The sequence below is a fragment of the Oryza brachyantha genome, chromosome 3, assembly GCF_000231095.2.
Source record: "Oryza brachyantha chromosome 3, ObraRS2, whole genome shotgun sequence".
In the NCBI taxonomy this organism is placed as follows: domain Eukaryota; kingdom Viridiplantae; phylum Streptophyta; class Magnoliopsida; order Poales; family Poaceae; genus Oryza; species Oryza brachyantha.
Genome location: NC_023165.2, coordinates 8,862,307 through 8,878,538, shown reverse-complemented (window position 1 = coordinate 8,878,538; position 16,232 = coordinate 8,862,307). Strand labels below are relative to the sequence as shown.

Below are 16,232 nucleotides of genomic sequence, written 5' to 3'. Positions count from 1 at the left end.
CCCAGGCTTGCCGCGCCCGTGGTCAGGTCCGAGTCCGACTCGTACCGTGCACTGTACCACCGACTGTCCAACGTTTTGCACTGTTTCGCATGTTCGTAACCACATTAGTGTCGCTCACTACTCTAACCCTTTAACGTGTTCTTTTTTTTTTATTCGGGAGCCCAAGTAGAGAAATTAACCCTTAAATAACATAATCTAAAATTATTTTTCTACGAAGATTTAAACTTAGAATCTTAGTGATTACTCGGATCAATCAATAGGTTATATACTCTTTAACGTGTTCACTTGACTAAGGATGGATCGCTGCTGATCATTCCTTAAAATTAAACACACAAACATAATTTATTTTTATATTGGAAAAGCACGGGAGATTCTGCAACTCAAGGTTGCACAAAACCCAGACAATTCCCGAGCTAGTGTGGACGTGGACAGATCGACGTGGGCATTGCGATAGTACGTGTGTAGCTAATGGTGCAGCGGCAAACTCTTCCTTCCGCCGGGCACGGGCACGGCGGCGGCGGCGATCTCGCAGGCAGCGACGCAGTCCAGGGTCACGGCAGCGTGGGGCTGCGACGGCTCGTGCTGTTGCCCGCCGGCGCCGCCCTCGTCGTCGCAGTAGCCCTTGAGTATGTCCCCTTCCTCGGGGGTGAACCCGATGACGGACAGCATGGCGTCGGTGGCCCAGCAGCTCTGCTGGATGACGCGGATGGCGCGGCAGCAGCCGGGGCCCAGGTACGCCTCGCCGTTGAGGAAGAAGAGGATGATCTCCCCCGTGCAAGACTTGATCTCCATCAGCACCTCCCAACACTGCTGCTGAGCCCCCTCGCCGTTGGCCAGCCGCCGCGCCAGCCCCAGCCCCGGCACCTGCGCCGTAGCCGGCCGAGCGTCGGCCGCCACCCCGGCGATGGTGGTGGTGATGACGGCGAGAAGCAGGAACGGGAGCACGGGCAGGAAACGGCCCAAACACGCCATGGCTCTAGTGCTGGAGGTACGCGTAGATGTGGAAGGCAGCGGGGTATAAGCTGCCGGTATTTAACGTGGCCATGCAAGCGTCTCTTCATCTACCGTAACGTGCATCATGCAAACGCACCTCGCACCATGCAGGCGCCTCCTCATCTACTGTACACTATGCATGTGTCTTTGCCAATTTGTTTTTTTAGTGAAGTGCACCAGCGGTCTCTAAACTTGTGTGTATATGTCATCTAGTTCCCTGAACTCTCAAAATACATTTTTAAGTCTCTGAACTTGTCCGAGAGTGTCATATAGGTCCAAATGGGCTCCGACCCGCTTCATCCGCTGACGTGGCATGCCTACGAGAAGAGAGAGAAAAGAATAAGGAGGAGAGATACTGACATGTGGGACCCACATAGCCCTGCCAACATGTAGGCGCCATCGTGACATGCTACGTCAGCGGATGGAACGGGTCGGAGTCCGTTTGAACCTATATGACACCGCGGATAAGTTCGGGGACCAAAAAATATATTTTGAGAGTTCAGGGACTTAGATGACACATGCACATAAGTTTAGAGACCGTTGGTGCACTTCACTCTTGTTTTTTTAGAAAAACGCAATCACAGACCCAAAAAATCACTCATGAAATGAAAGGGTGTCTCCTTAATCCACCGGTTAAACCACGTCCTCGTATTCCTACCAACCCCTCTGAAAACGAACAACTCATCTACCGGTAAATTAGAAAAAGTCCTCTCACTCCGATCGCTTGAAATAAAACTCTCGATATCTATATATGTTTTCAGAAAATCAACGTTATATTAGGACCGCATAATAAAAACATAAAATAAAAAAATAAAGGCAAAATTATAATCGCACGGTTGCAAATTTTCCTATAATAAATATATCTTCTAGGATTACTCTCAACTGTTACTGTATCCAAATAGGTGAACTTTTGGTGAGATCTACGGACGACTCTTCTTGGTTAGTCCTCCACCGTCGTCAATATTTGATTTTCTTTTTTTTGGCTATATACATTAGAAAAAACAGTTATCTGCCAATGATTCCTGGTTAGTCTTCCATCGTCACCAACATGTTATATTTCTTTCTTTCAATTCCTTTTCCTGTGCGCGTTATAAAAATTAGTTTTTTTGACACACCTATGTCCAATACACAAAAGTGTGAATTATCCACGACCCCTCCCACAATCACTCCAAACTAAACGGACCAAAAGACATCATCTTCTCCACCAACAAATTTTCCTCTCCTTCTCGGTGCCCCTTTCACCAGCTGACCAGCCAAATCCAACGGTGTCTAGCATGGAGCAAGCACCAATAGGAACCACGACCTCTGGCAGCGAAGGGCAAGGGGTGGGAGTAGAGGCCATGGCAGGGGCGAGGTAGAGACAACCATGTGCCGGTGAACATGGCATAGAAGTCACCAAATCGTGCGACTGACGACCATGGCTGCAGGGCCGATCCTAAGATTTTGGTGGCTTAGGGGTAAAATCAGTATTAGAATTCGAAACAGGTTAAACAACGAAATTGGTCCTTCTATAAATTTTATTAAACTTAGTGAAGTTCAATTTAGGAAAAACTGAAGTAACTTATTATATGAAATAAAGAGAATAAATAAATATAAAAATTATGTTTTAATTTTAATATCTATCTAGAAGTAAAACAACACATTAAATAAAAATATTAATTTGAAGCTAGTTTGGATAGCTTCAATTTTTCACTTTAATACAACTCTGATCCCAAATGCTGAAGATTTCCCTCAGATTGTTTATTTCCTGTTGGCAAATATTAAGTCTGATCATATCATGCAAAAAATCCTGATCTTAATGTGGCACATTTGGAAAGCCCGTAACAATAAATGCTTTAATTCTATTGAGGGTGACCCAACACAGGTTTGTATACAAGCAGAAGCCATGTCAACTAATTTCCGGAAAATTATGATGCATGAAGGAAATAGCCAACAAGAAAGTTTACTGTCTACTGTCGTTGCCCCTTTTGATCGTCATATTCCTCCTGGAATTCACTGCTTTGTCGATGCTTCCTGGAACTCAAATGTTGCAGGCCTGGGGATCTTCATTCATAACTCCACAACTCATGAAGCTGTGTTTATTCAGGCTCATTCAAATAATTACTCTTCCCCGATGCAAGCAGAGCTGGGTGCCTTAAACTTGCCTATAAGCTGTGTGACATGCAAAATTTTTCTCTTTCTTGGTTTCTAACAGATAATGCAGGGATTGCAAATGCGATTACTAGGAAAGATTATATCTCCAACCCACTGCACTGGAGTCTACTACCACTTTGGTTCAAACTTCGGCTAACTGTTCAAGACTCCAATCTTCAAATTCGTTGGATCCTAAGACAGCTCAACATAGTTGCAGACGATTTAGCTCATAAAGCCCGAACAAATCCTCTTAGTTCACAGCCAACTCTCCTTTGTCAAAATGCAAATCACGGAACTGACAGTTCCCACTGCCCACACTGGGCTATGCTATCTTTTTCTTCACCTGATGTATTTCTATCTCATGTACTTTGCCTCCAGCTTCAATAAAGCATGAGATTTCAAAAAAATATATATTAAAATAATTTTATAATATTAATAATAACAAGATCCGCGACTAGTATGCGTCAATGCGTAGATGTGTGACGTGCCGGTGCATGGGCAGCGGGGGTAAGCTGCCGGTATTTAACATGATGCGACTTGTAACGTGTACGTAGGCGAGGAGACCGACTTTTGAGTTTGAGGATGTAGAAGGCAAAAGATCATTAGACATAAAGGAGTAATGTGCAATTAAGTGTTAGCGCCTTAGTTTAATGAAGAGGAAGTGGAGTGCTAACCGTGTGAGGGCAGTCTTAATGGAAACCGACACGATGGACATAGTATAACAAATCATACGTATAAACCATTTTTCTCGAGGTGTTTTCGAGTAATAATTGTTTTTCTCTTTTATATATTATTTCATCAATAGTGAGCGTGACACATGTCCCTAGAAGTTTCTCCCAGCAGCGTCCCCTAAAATATGAGGCCCAATTCAGAGCACTAAGTAGAGGTCTAATATCGAGTACCAAAACAAAAAAACTAATGACGTTTATACAATGGTTGTATTGAAAAAACACTCATGTTGCTTCAAGAGATTTAGAATTTAGACCGGACCTTTATTTTCTTGTGGAATAAAATTTTAAAGAACTAAATTGTTGATATATACTTGTTATACAAGACAACTTAGACTGATTTCTAATTAGAAAACCCAAAATGATTACATATAGTTAGTATACTTTATAAATATAAATCTTAAGGCCCATAATTTTTGGGGGCCCTGTACGGTCGCCCACCTCGCATAGGCCCCCGGACGCCCCTGTTTCTCCGCAATGATGAATTCATAGCTTCTTGATGCATTGGGTGAAAAAAAACTTGGTTTCTTCACGTGAAAGTCATTTCTAAGATTTTTTCCTCATTATCTTCATTAATTACGTTACCATGTCATCATTTTGCTTATATGACAGGCTATTTAATGAAAATAGAAACCACTGTTAATATAACATTGAGACTAACCGGAGTAACTTGCACATATGAAAGGTCTAGCAATTACTCCCGAACCGACAGTTTCAATGTATGTTTGATAGAGGTATCATACACATTAAATAGGGTGCCACATCAACAAAATTGTTGATTTAACAGAGTTATTAAATAAGATAGTTTCATAATATGAAAGAGAAGTTTACAAGCTTGGTAGCTATATCATAAAACTCTGCATTGAGACTAGCCTAAGATACTGATGTTTCAGTCAACTTCAAAAGGCATGTCAGGAAAAGAAAAGAAATACTACAGCACTAGTAGTACCATTTCATGGCACACTACAAGACATCTCGTTTAGTGCATACTACAGGTGGCCGATAGGATCATCAAAATTTGGATCCAAGACATCAGGAGTGAAGATACATTCATACATAGCCATATCACAATACATTGTAAGTATAGAAGTACAAAATTAATATCTGCAAGATAGCCAATATTGGATGAAAAGAAGAAGCGGTAGATGTGTCAATTGCAAGAGTAAATAGACAATTATCAACGGATGGATCAACAGTGGTTATCAAACCTAAACCATTGAAGTTGCAGCCTTCCTCACTCTGATCATGTTGCTGGTAGTAGCTGTTGAATGCATAGGACACATTACCAGGCCATCCAATGCCTGAGCAGGAGCCACCAGGCGACAGAGCAGTGCAGTCAGCATTGAAGCAAGCTGCAGAGAAACTGGAAGAGACATTAGATATGTCCTTGTTATTATCCAACACACACCATTTTGATGGAAGATATTGCACATCAGGGGCATTCTCCAGAGCTTTAGAACCTTGCCCCAAGTTGACATGATACTTCGCCTGACCATCAAATGTAAAAATGCCATAGTGTCTTTCATAGCTTCCACTTGCAATACTTCGCTGATCTTCATCTAAAAGGCTGAAGAGATATGTCTCATTTGGAAGCACTTTTGGACGAAGTGGAGTTCCAGATTTTCTTGCTAGATGGTTGACCAGGCCAGTCATGAAGGATTGGGCAATAACAGGTGTAGCATTAACAGCTCCATCTGATGGCCATCCTACTCCCCCAACAATGATGTCCATGTTACTGAATCCAGCTTTAGTTAGAGCAGTAATCAGAGCATCTATGCTGGCATCGAAGTAATTGTCATACTTGATATGACCATCACTTACTGGATGTGACATTAGTTGGAAAAGATAATAATCCAATGACAGGTTCTTCTTATGTTGAAAGCTCAGAAACGGATTCAACTCAACCATAAATGGTGAGCTATGATTAGCAAGAAAAGAGAGAAGTTCAGCTATGGTCTCATTCACTTCTGGCCTGAAGTAAGCTTTAGAAGGCAGAGTAGATGTGTTCTGGTATAAATCAGAGCTACAAGGTACCACTACTTTCATTTTACTGGATAACTTTGCATCAACCAATGCTCGTTGAATATTTGCTGCTGCAGTGACCAGAAAAGATTGATTCTGTTGCCCATAGTTGAGAAGAAATGACTCATCTCCAACAGCAACATACCTGTAAATTCCTTTTTTTTTTGTCAAAAGAAAAGATAATAAAGAAGCTATAACCAGAAAAGTATGCATTTTAAAATTGCATGTGGAACACAAATGTGTTAAGCATCATTACTAAACATATTGAAATGAATCCAATGTTCAGCTCAACCACAGTGGTTTATTCATGGTAACCCTACAGCGACACTAATATCAATTCAAATTAAATGCAAAAGCACTGAGCACAGTTGATCCTAAAGACCCAGATGACATGGTTTTTAGAAACCACGAACAGTATTGCACTAGACTCAAGTATACATTGTTTTCAGGTATTCAGGAACAATGTTCTGACATAGCGATTGCAGAATCTGTATTTATGTTTCTATGCTATTTATGCACTTGGGAAAAGAATAATAGGTACTCAGATGGAGCAGAAATATTCTTCCATGCTCCAAGTTATAACTGATGAGTTTATCTCTACATAACCTACATGTTGAAAACAATAGCATGTTTCATATTATTATATAGAAATAAAGTGATTGGAACTATCTGTGCGTTCAAATTTTCCCATGATTAACTAGGCCTAGTGATTTTTTTTCAGTATCTTGTTAACCAAAATAAGTCATAGGGCATATAATTCGATAGCATGGACACACTGATCAGCATGTGGGTACTGATTTCGTGGAGTGTTTCATAAATCTTAGCTCCATTTCCATTTAAAGATGAATAACTTAAAGGCACCTGGTAATCCAATTTACTAACAAAACATTAACATATGATGTATGACCGAGTGAAATCAACCAAATGCATTATTAAAGAAATGTATTCCATCTTCAGTTCAGATTGGTTTATTCTTAGGATTGCCAAATTAATTTACAGGACTCAAGAGCACGTTTGATTTTTTCCACAAGGATATTAGAGTAATTGATCATTCAGAAAAAAGTGGGATCCCACTAAAAACTTGAGCCTGGCTGTGACTTGAGCATGATCGCCAAATCCAATTAATTAATCGAGTCAACTGATGTCAATACTGATTACTGAGGATACCATGCCTAAACATAACTAACTAGAAGAACTATGTCGGCCTCTTCAAATCCAAAGAAAAATTCCACCTATACCACCAGAACAAGATCAACCGTGGCAGATGCGTGAGCTTTGGTGCATAGTGCAAAAATGCACACTGGGAGTCTGGGAGGGAAGGAAAAGCATGGGGTTTCTTACTCGAACCGTACGCCGGAGGCGTAGCGGTTGACATTGTCATGGACCCAGGCGGCGGCGGCCTTCCTGGAGGTGGCGAGGGGGCGGAGGAGCTCGTTCGGGACCCCGACGGTGACCGCGACCCCGGTGCCCGAGAGCGCCGCGAGCGCGTCGGGGGAGGCGGCGGCGAGGCGGACGCGGGGGACGGAGTTGGGGAGGAGGAGGCCGCGCACGACCTGCGCCGCCGGGAACGGGTGGGAGGAAGAGAATCCCCAGTTCACGCCCACCGGGGCGGCTGCCGGCGGTGGCGTCAAGGCGTGGAGGAGCAGCAGGAGCAGCGGCGGCGGCAGCGGGTGGCGGCCACAGCTGGGCCGCATTGCCTCGTGTTTCGTGTACGCTGCAGGACTTGTCACGTGCCTCTGCATATTTGCCACTGCGGCGTCGGCCATGTACTCCCTCGGTAAAAAAAAAACCAATTCTCCGGTTTCCGTGTCTAACGTTTGATCATCCGTCTTATTTAAAATTTTTTTAGAAAATTAAAAAAATTAGTCATACGTAAAATACTATTCATGATTTATAATCTAATAAAAACAAAAATATCAATCGTAAAAAAAATTTAAATAAAATAAAAGGTCAAAAATTGTAGGTAAAAAATGAAAAATTGTTTTATTTTGAGAAGGAGGGAGTAGTTGGGATCACACTGGACTGGTGAAGTGGTGATGATGCTAGAGGTTGTGAGGACACAACATCAAGTTTTGTACTACTGCCTCAGTTTAACATTTTTTTTTAGAGGTTGCACAGATGGTTTGGGTTCAAATGTTGAACCATTTGTTTTACTTAAAATTTAGTATAAATAAATGATAAGTTATGTTTAAAGTTATTTTGATAATAAAGTAAGTCACAAATAAAATAAATGATATTTTTATAATTTTTTGAATAAGAAAAATGGTCAAACATTGCAGATAAAAAATCAAACATCTTACATTATGAAATGGAGGGAGTATTTGTTAAAAAAAGGTTTATTTTTTGATTTTTTATGTCCAATATTTGATTATTTGTCTTATTTGAAAAATATTAGAAAAAAGTTAAAATATTAGTCACGCGTGTTTTATCATCTAATAACAATGCAAATATTAATAGTAAAAAAAATTTAAATAAAACGAAGAATCAAACATCATATTTAAAAACTAAAAAAAATAAACTTATTTTAAGACGGAAATAACATGGAATAACTTAGCAGAATAACAAGTTTCTATATGTATATTCAGGTAAATTTTTTCCGTGCTGCATTATGTGGAGTGTACAATATGAACCACAACCCAAATGAAAGAGGGGGTGGGGACTGAATGGATGTGAGACGTAAGATCAACTGAACAAAAATAAAGCTAATAGCAAAGCTATTCACCTCTAGTGGTTTCTGCTTGTTTGATCTTCCCCCTCATTTAGTTCCTCCTTCTAGGCCTTTGCTCATAGTGTGCGGCCAATCTGGTTTCTGCTCTCCTTTTTTCCTTTGGTCAATCTGGTTGAGCTCCTCTTCGGATTGTTCTCCACCCTCACCCTCACTTTTGGTTTCTAGCTTGACGTCCAAAGCATACAAATTGATTGCGCACAAAAAAAGTCCAAAACAATGAGTCAAACTATCGTCCAAATAAAATCCGAAATACACATCCAAGCCCAAAAGTTTAAGGCTAAAGTAGATTAAAACTATAGGCCTACACAAAGGCCCGAAATATACATCTAAGGCTGTGTTCAGCACCCCAGATAAAAGCAAGTTCAATAGAATAGCCATGCTGCAGCTGAGTACAAATTAGTAGCTTATTATTCTTCTCTATCATCTCTTACCTTTTTAAAATATGTTTATAGTTAGCTTATACTGCTCTAAGTTATTTTATCTCTCTTGTTTTTCACGCGCATGCTTTCCGAACGGTATATTTTTTGTAAAACAAAATTCTATAGTAAAGTTGCTTTAAAAAATCATATTAGTCTATTTAATATTTTTAATAATTAATAAGTAATTAATTATGTATTAATCTATTGCTATTTTTTTTACGCCGGTTGAGGTAACTTGTCCCCTCCTACCGAACACGGTCTAAGTCCCCAGACGAAAATGCCCGAGGCATATGTAAGCACATAAAAAAACTAAATCCACACACTCGGCCAGCAAAAAGCCCAAAAGCCCGAAGCCCATAGGCTCAAAATTCATTGAGGAGAGGAGGCGTAGTCCATAGCAGTATCTTCTCCTTTTGGCCTTTGGATGTAGATGTGATGTTGTGGAGAGAATGACTGACAAAACTCAAAATTTCAGGCAGCTGACCAATAGGCGCCCCGTTCTTAGGTCCCGTTTAGTTTTCAAAAACTTTTCCCAAAAACATTACATTGATCTTTAAATATCTAAATAAAGCATTAAATAAATATAAACATTAAAACTAACTACACAGTTATTGGAGAAATCGTGAGACGAATCTTTTGAGCCTAATTAGGACGTGGTTAGCCATAAGTGCTACAATAACCAACATATGCTAATGATGGAATAATTAGACTCAAAAGATTCGTCTCGCGGTTTCCAGGCGAAATCTAAAATTTGTTTTGTAATTAGACTATGTTTAATACTTTAAATGTGTGTTTAAAAACTTGGTGTGTTGTTTTTGTAAAATATTTTTGCAAACTAAACAAGGCCTTAGTTTGAATACTATTTGGTAATATTTTATTTCTCACTAAATTTTGCCAATAAGTTATAAACATTGCTTTTTTTTGGCAATATTTTTGGCATGGTGGCAAACCAAATGAACCCAAAACCCATCCAAAGTTATTTGTAAAGTGTAGCTTTCGCAAGTAAACAAATTGAGAGAAACTTCTCATTCCTAAATATAAGTATTTTTCATTGTTAAATAAATATTTATGCTATAGGAAAATCTTTCTTTTAGCCACCTTATTAAAATTTAAATTGTAAAGACATCATTTATAAACAACTGATTGGGCTGAAAATGCCTTCGTTCCTGCGCACACGGATTCGGATCAGCTGCCATTAGCAATGGCATGATAGCACAGTAAAATATGAGAGGAAAAATGGTACCGTACTGTATATGACAGGACGTATGGTACTGTAGCAGACCGATGTGAGTAAATATAATCAATTACTATTTTGTACTGTAGCAAATCATTGTAGCAGATGAATATATGGCTGTCCATTTGAAAACGAACGTATGAAATTATGCCAATGGCGTTGCGCTGTTCATCTGGGCCATTAGCTATGCAATGGCAGGTTATCCAATTTCGCGCACAAGTGCATTAGAATAGTGATTTTGAAATGGTTACATCAGCTACATAATTTGAACCTACAACTACTTATAATAAATAAAGTGTAGCTTTAGCTAATGGCAGAAACATTATACATAAAAAACTGGACCAAAAATGTTGAGTGCAGAAACCATCCAAGTACATATGCCTTAGCGAACAAATACGATATGGCGAGTACTTTCATGTTTATATTGTCGATGCGTTATACGAGATTTTATTAAAAATATCATTAGCACACTATTAAAATATAGCTAATAAAAATGGCTGATATACAAGTCATAGTTATGGCGAGATAGGTGACGGATTCACTGTCAGCCACCACCATCATCATTGTGCCTTAGCAAACATACATTAGTCTCGTTTAATAGATTTATCACTAGAACTATATGTCATAGACAACAACAAGTGGCAAATATGTTTTAACCACTCGTAAGTGGCAAAAAGTTAAATTTCCCAAAAAACAACTATAGTAGAGTGCTCAAGGAGTCACAACATATAAGTAGCTGAACTCTTAAATGGTGCAATATCGTAAAAACCAACTAGCATATGATAATTTCTTAAAATATATTTAAATCCATTTTTATATTTATAATAACTAATTTATTTATTGGTACCATCAAATAATTATCACAAAATCACTCCTCCATTGAGCCATTCACACACAAAAAAGAGCATTTTTATCAACTTTGAAAAGATACCATATTTATTAGTTTAAATATTTGGTATATCCAAGTACTAATTATATAGAGATACCGAAATTTTGCTCTTTGTAGTATATCCAAATGCTTTCTTAAGTATCATAAATTTCAATGAAAACTAAGAAAATGTCCTATTACAAATAAAAATATTTTATAAATATAACTTTTATATACACAATCTTAGTGATAAAAAACATTGACTGAAAAATAAAGAGAGAATTCCTTGTATGCCACTGAAATTATACCCAGTAAAAAAATCAAACTTCACTCTATGCCATTCACTTAACTTTTTCTTCCTTATGTGCCATAGCCGTTAACTTTTCCATCTATCTCCGTTAACTTATTTTGCTTACGTTTCTTCTATACCACTACATGCCAAATGACCCGAAACATAGCATTGAAAATTGATATTTTCGAATAAAATTTGAAGTTAAGACAGCAGAATTGAAAATTGATATTTTTGAATAAAATTTGAAAATTGATATTTTCGAATAAATTTGAAGTGACCCACAATATAGAATTGAAAAATTTTAAAAAAATATCAATTTCCGTACTTTGAAGAGTACTAAAGAGCAATATTTGACCTCAATCTCTAACTATCATAGCCTGGGTATCTTTTTAAACCTTTTGAAAAATTTCAAAAACTAAAATGGTTTTAAATCTCTGAAATAAAAATTAAACAAGTAAACAAAGTGACAGAAAATCTCTGAAAAATTCTAAGGAGGGAAATTGATATTTGTCAAACTTTCAATTCTATATTGTGGGTCACTTCAAATTTATCCGAAAATATCAATTTTCAAATTTTATTTGAAAATATCAATTTTCAATTCTGCTGGCTTAATTTCAAATTTTATTAAAAACACCAATTTTTAATTCTATGTTTCAGGTCATTTGGCATGTAGGGGTATAGAAGAAACGTAAGCAAAATAAGTTAACGGAGTTGGATGGAAAACTTAACCGCGGTGACACGTAAGGAAGAAAAAATTAAGTGAATCGGACAGAGGAAAGTTCAATTTTTTGCATGGCATAAAAAGAACATGGTATAATTTTAGTGGCATATAGGAAATTCTCTCAAAATAAACTGTAATAAAATTGTCAAAATCATTCTAAATTTAAGATTAAAAATTTATAATTTATAATTTCAGACCATCATAACGGTCGCTAAACCGCTCGACGGTCAACCCACGCTGTGGTTCCTTCACAACGGCTGATTATTTGTTTTTTTTTCCTATGGTTTTTTTCATAGAAAAGGACAATCGACATATTTACAAATAAAAAATAATTTATAAATAAAATTTTATATATACATTTCTAGTAATCTAAAAACCAAGGATGAAAGAAAAAAACTTCAAAGAAAAAACCAAGGTTAAAAAATTAAATTTTCGCTTACAATAAAAAGATGACTTACAACTGCTATTTCTCTTGATTCTACCCAAGAGTAATGGTTGAATGAAAATATGGGCTTCGCATTTGCTTTGCCTGTGTGCTTGGTACCATCCTTGTATCACGCCAAACGCACATGCAAATGAGACACCGGCACAGGGCGCATAAAAAAGACAACTAGACAAGTAAAACCATACGAACCTGTAATGATGCAAGCATCAGTATGAATGTTCATGCAGTGATGAGCAACAGAAGGGACCAACCAAAGACGACGTATAGCAACAGAATTATGTTTCGATAATAAGAAAAAAAATTAGATGCTACTCGAGCAAAGTAAAGCTTCGCCAACACGAGCTCAACCACAAAACGCAAACTCCCCAGGTAACACGTATCAGTGAATTCAATGGGGTAACAGCCACCAGAACCTAATGAACTCTTTTCAAATAGGACGACTTAAGATTTGGCTGGTGCTATACAACAAAACTCATCCAAAACAATCAGCGGAGACTTAATCCGCATTGACGCCGGAATTCGTAAGGTCAATGTCACCCATTCCTGTATCTTCCTCCTCTTCACTGTCATCGTCACCATCAACCTCCGCATTTTGCTCGTTAAGGGTTTCTATGTGCTCATTGAAGAGCTTATCCTCTCTCTCACTCACCTGTTTATAAAAAAAGTGCAAATTAGCAAAAAGTTTCATGAACTGAAGAAACTTGCAGAGAGTGACAATTAGGTACAGTAAAAGCTTTTTTTTCTGAAAAAAACTAAACAAACTAGAGAAAATTTGGAAAACTTACAGCTCTTGGTGCTTCCTTAACTATCAACTTTCCCTTGTGTTTCTCAATCTCTGCTGTGCATGCTTTAATTGCATCAGTGAGAACTGAAATGCCTTGGTCCTGTTCAAAACGTAACATAAAATCCAGTTGCAATTTAATGGAGTTTAAGCATGATAACCCCCAATAGTAGTGGTGGTTTTGGAATTTAAACTTAAAAGAACAGTTCAAGAATCTTAAAAGTTAGGAAACTAAGGAGATGTTTATAGCTGTAATAAAGCAAATAACAAGTTACATGATCTTAAAAGTACCTTCATGTAAATAATCGAGGTAACCTGTCCTAAAGGATGTCAGATCATGAATATAAGCATAAGTCACAAAAAACAGAACCCTAACTAACCAAGGGAGGCTGCTAATTCAAACTGGGCTAAGAATGGATAAAAAATCATGGCACAGCACAATGTTCATGCTATGCAGTTATTGTATGGACTATGGAGCTGATAGCTCACTGACCAATGTATTAGCGTAATTACGAACCATAATATGGACTAAAGCAGTGGTTAACAAAACTGATAGCTAGTTTAAAGAATATAAGAAAGGCTCAGCACAATACATAGCATGAAAAGTCATTTCCACACTACTGAATAGATGTGGATTGATGTGAAACATGTGCCACGAAAAATTTGTTACCACATATACATAAAAATTGAGGGAAGTGGCATCAGCGCTTTATCATAGAGGAGGACACTTCATCTGGTAGCTCTACATATGGTGTGATTCTTAAATTTCGAACTCTATGTTTTAAAACTGAGATATGAACTCATCGGTCAAGCACAACACAAAGCTTACAATTATCAACAAAATAAGCCGAAGATAACACCAACCTTATCAAGAGTTTGTGTGGTCAGAACATAGAGTGGGGGGGCAACTAACTTAATCTTCACAGGACAATTATCATTACCAGCAGCTTCAGCCTTCCTCATTGCTTGCTGCAAATTCAAACAGAATCAGTGACCAGAAAATGCTTCAATAAGTCCTAAGGAAGATGCAGGGATAAGGAGAACCTTAATGTGAAGCACCCCATCAAATTGGAAACATTTCATCTCAACATCAGCACGGATCTTAAGTGGCTGTGGTGTCATCCTCCTCCTTATATTCTTAACTAGGGCATCCTTGACCTCAGGAGTGACAGCAGGCACCACCTTAGTCACCTGCCAGTAAATTTAAACAAATTCATCTCAAATATTTGTAAACGTAATCATGCAAACATTGCTTTTAGAATGAAACTACACAGTATTCAAATTACAATGCAAGTTGAAAATCATTGCAAAAATAGTTAGAACTCAAGTCAGTGTGCCCAATTTTTCTTGTCATGTACTATAACGTATTAATTTGTTAACTAAATTAACCACCATTACTATATCACCATACACCAATTGCTAGCTACTCCGTGCTTGAAAGCTGAAATGATACACAGTATTAACCACCATTACTATAATATAACACCATATACCAATTGCTGGTTACTCCATGATTGAATGTTGAAATGATACAATGATTACTTAAATCCAAAAGTTCATTTTCTGGGTTGCCTAAACACCTATCTCACCAAAATGCATAGAGTGTTGTTTCCTGTAAACTCCAGAGAGCGCAAGCCAATATAAAATGCATGAACTTTGTAATGCAAATGGTATAGAAGTAACTCGAGCATCAAACTACATAATCCTGACCTAGTACTCCCTTCCAATTTTTTGTTTGGTTTTGGTTACTTCAAAATATGCAACATATGGACATGGAGGGAGCATAAAACTAGAGCCACCAAATCAATATTGATCACTCCACAATAAATACTATAAGCCACTAACTAGTTACTGCCTCAACTAATAATTTCCATATGGAGGCAAGTTCAATAATGACCAATTTTCATTCTAATAGAAATGAGTACTACTAATTACCCCGGAAAAATAACTAATGGACTAGCACAGATGCACAGAAACATTTAAGTGAAATCAGCACAAGGCATCAGCCTAAGCCATATAGACAAGGCAAGCTGCTAACTCTCATGGCTAATCTGATTCATCATATGCACAAAAAAATTAAATAGACAGAGGATGAGCAGACAAGAAATGATGGTGGTGGACTGGTGGTTTGATGGTCTGAGGAGAGAAAGAAAGCAACCTCCTGTCCGTCGGGGCCGGTCTCTTTCTCCTCATATGTAAGCGCGTCCAGGATGGCATCGGGGTCGGCGACGATGAGCTTGAAAGCCTCGAAGGCGTGCCCGAACTTGCGGTAAAGCGGCCATCCGATGCGCTGGTAGAGCGGCTCGAGGTCGACCCCGAGGGTCTCGGCGACGTGGCGCATGATCGAGTGGACGAGCTTGGACTTGTTGTACCTGTCCTCGCAGGCATGCGCCTCCTCCTCGGAGACACGCCGTTTGGAGAGGTCGATATAGCCCTTGTCACGGTCCACACGGAGCACGATGGCGGGCTCCTGGCGGCCGACCTTGATGAGGGACGAGATGGAGCGGATACGGCGGCGAGAGAGCTCCGAGAAGAGGATCATGCCCTCGATGTTGTTGTACTCGAGGAGGGAGACGTAGGCGCCCATGTCGGCGATGTGCTTCACCTGAATCATCACCGCGGCGTCCACCTCGGGGAACCGCGGCTCGTACATCCGGCACTCGAGGTTCGGCATCGTGTCGCGCGTCGCCGGAGACGGAGGGCGGAAGGCGGTGGATCTAGGGTTTGGTTGGGTTTTTGGTATGGCGGCGGCGGCGGCGGCGTGGGCAAGGATGCTTTTGTTGCGCTCTCGGAGTAAACCTGGCGATGAACGGATCGGACGGTCACGCGGTGCCGGTGGGACGGATACGCCTTTAGATATTGCTAGCC

General features: G+C 39.1%; 3 protein-coding genes across 3 annotated transcripts; all 3 read right to left on the bottom strand.

Moving 5' to 3' along the window:
* Positions 1 to 465: 465 nt before the first annotated feature.
* LOC121053782 (egg cell-secreted protein 1.3-like) lies at positions 466 to 972 on the bottom strand. Its single transcript, XM_040521539.1, has one exon. The coding sequence runs from the start codon at positions 970 to 972 to the stop codon at positions 466 to 468; it is 507 nt and encodes a 168-aa protein (XP_040377473.1).
* A 3,899-nt stretch (positions 973 to 4,871) lies between these two features.
* LOC102714079 (glucan endo-1,3-beta-glucosidase 9) lies at positions 4,872 to 7,584 on the bottom strand. The gene is made up of 2 exons (XM_006649868.3): positions 7,218 to 7,584; positions 4,872 to 6,021 (listed from the first exon to the last, which is right to left on the bottom strand). Exons 1-2 carry the CDS (start codon positions 7,568 to 7,570, stop codon positions 4,920 to 4,922), a joined length of 1,455 nt encoding a protein of 484 aa, XP_006649931.1. The 5' UTR covers positions 7,571 to 7,584; the 3' UTR covers positions 4,872 to 4,919.
* A 5,237-nt stretch (positions 7,585 to 12,821) lies between these two features.
* On the bottom strand, positions 12,822 to 16,145 carry LOC102713807 (eukaryotic translation initiation factor 2 subunit alpha homolog). The gene is made up of 5 exons (XM_006649867.2): positions 15,523 to 16,145; positions 14,409 to 14,555; positions 14,229 to 14,333; positions 13,369 to 13,467; positions 12,822 to 13,232 (listed from the first exon to the last, which is right to left on the bottom strand). The coding sequence occupies exons 1-5, from the start codon at positions 16,036 to 16,038 to the stop codon at positions 13,080 to 13,082; spliced, it is 1,020 nt and encodes a 339-aa protein (XP_006649930.2). The 5' UTR covers positions 16,039 to 16,145; the 3' UTR covers positions 12,822 to 13,079.
* Between the last annotated feature and the right edge of the window lie 87 nt (positions 16,146 to 16,232).

Coding starts and splice junctions, on each gene's coding strand:
- LOC121053782 (XM_040521539.1), bottom strand. CDS start 972: ATGGCGTGTTTGGGCCGTTTCCTGCCCGTGCTCCCGTTCCTGCTTCTC.
- LOC102714079 (XM_006649868.3), bottom strand. CDS start 7,570: ATGCGGCCCAGCTGTGGCCGCCACCCGCTGCCGCCGCCGCTGCTCCTG. Junction 6,022..7,217: donor GCCTCCGGCGTACGGTTCGA/GTAAGAAACCCC, acceptor AGGAATTTACAG/GTATGTTGCTGTTGGAGATG.
- LOC102713807 (XM_006649867.2), bottom strand. CDS start 16,038: ATGCCGAACCTCGAGTGCCGGATGTACGAGCCGCGGTTCCCCGAGGTG. Junction 14,334..14,408: donor ATGGGGTGCTTCACATTAAG/GTTCTCCTTATC, acceptor TTGAATTTGCAG/CAAGCAATGAGGAAGGCTGA. Junction 13,468..14,228: donor CCACACAAACTCTTGATAAG/GTTGGTGTTATC, acceptor CGTTTTGAACAG/GACCAAGGCATTTCAGTTCT.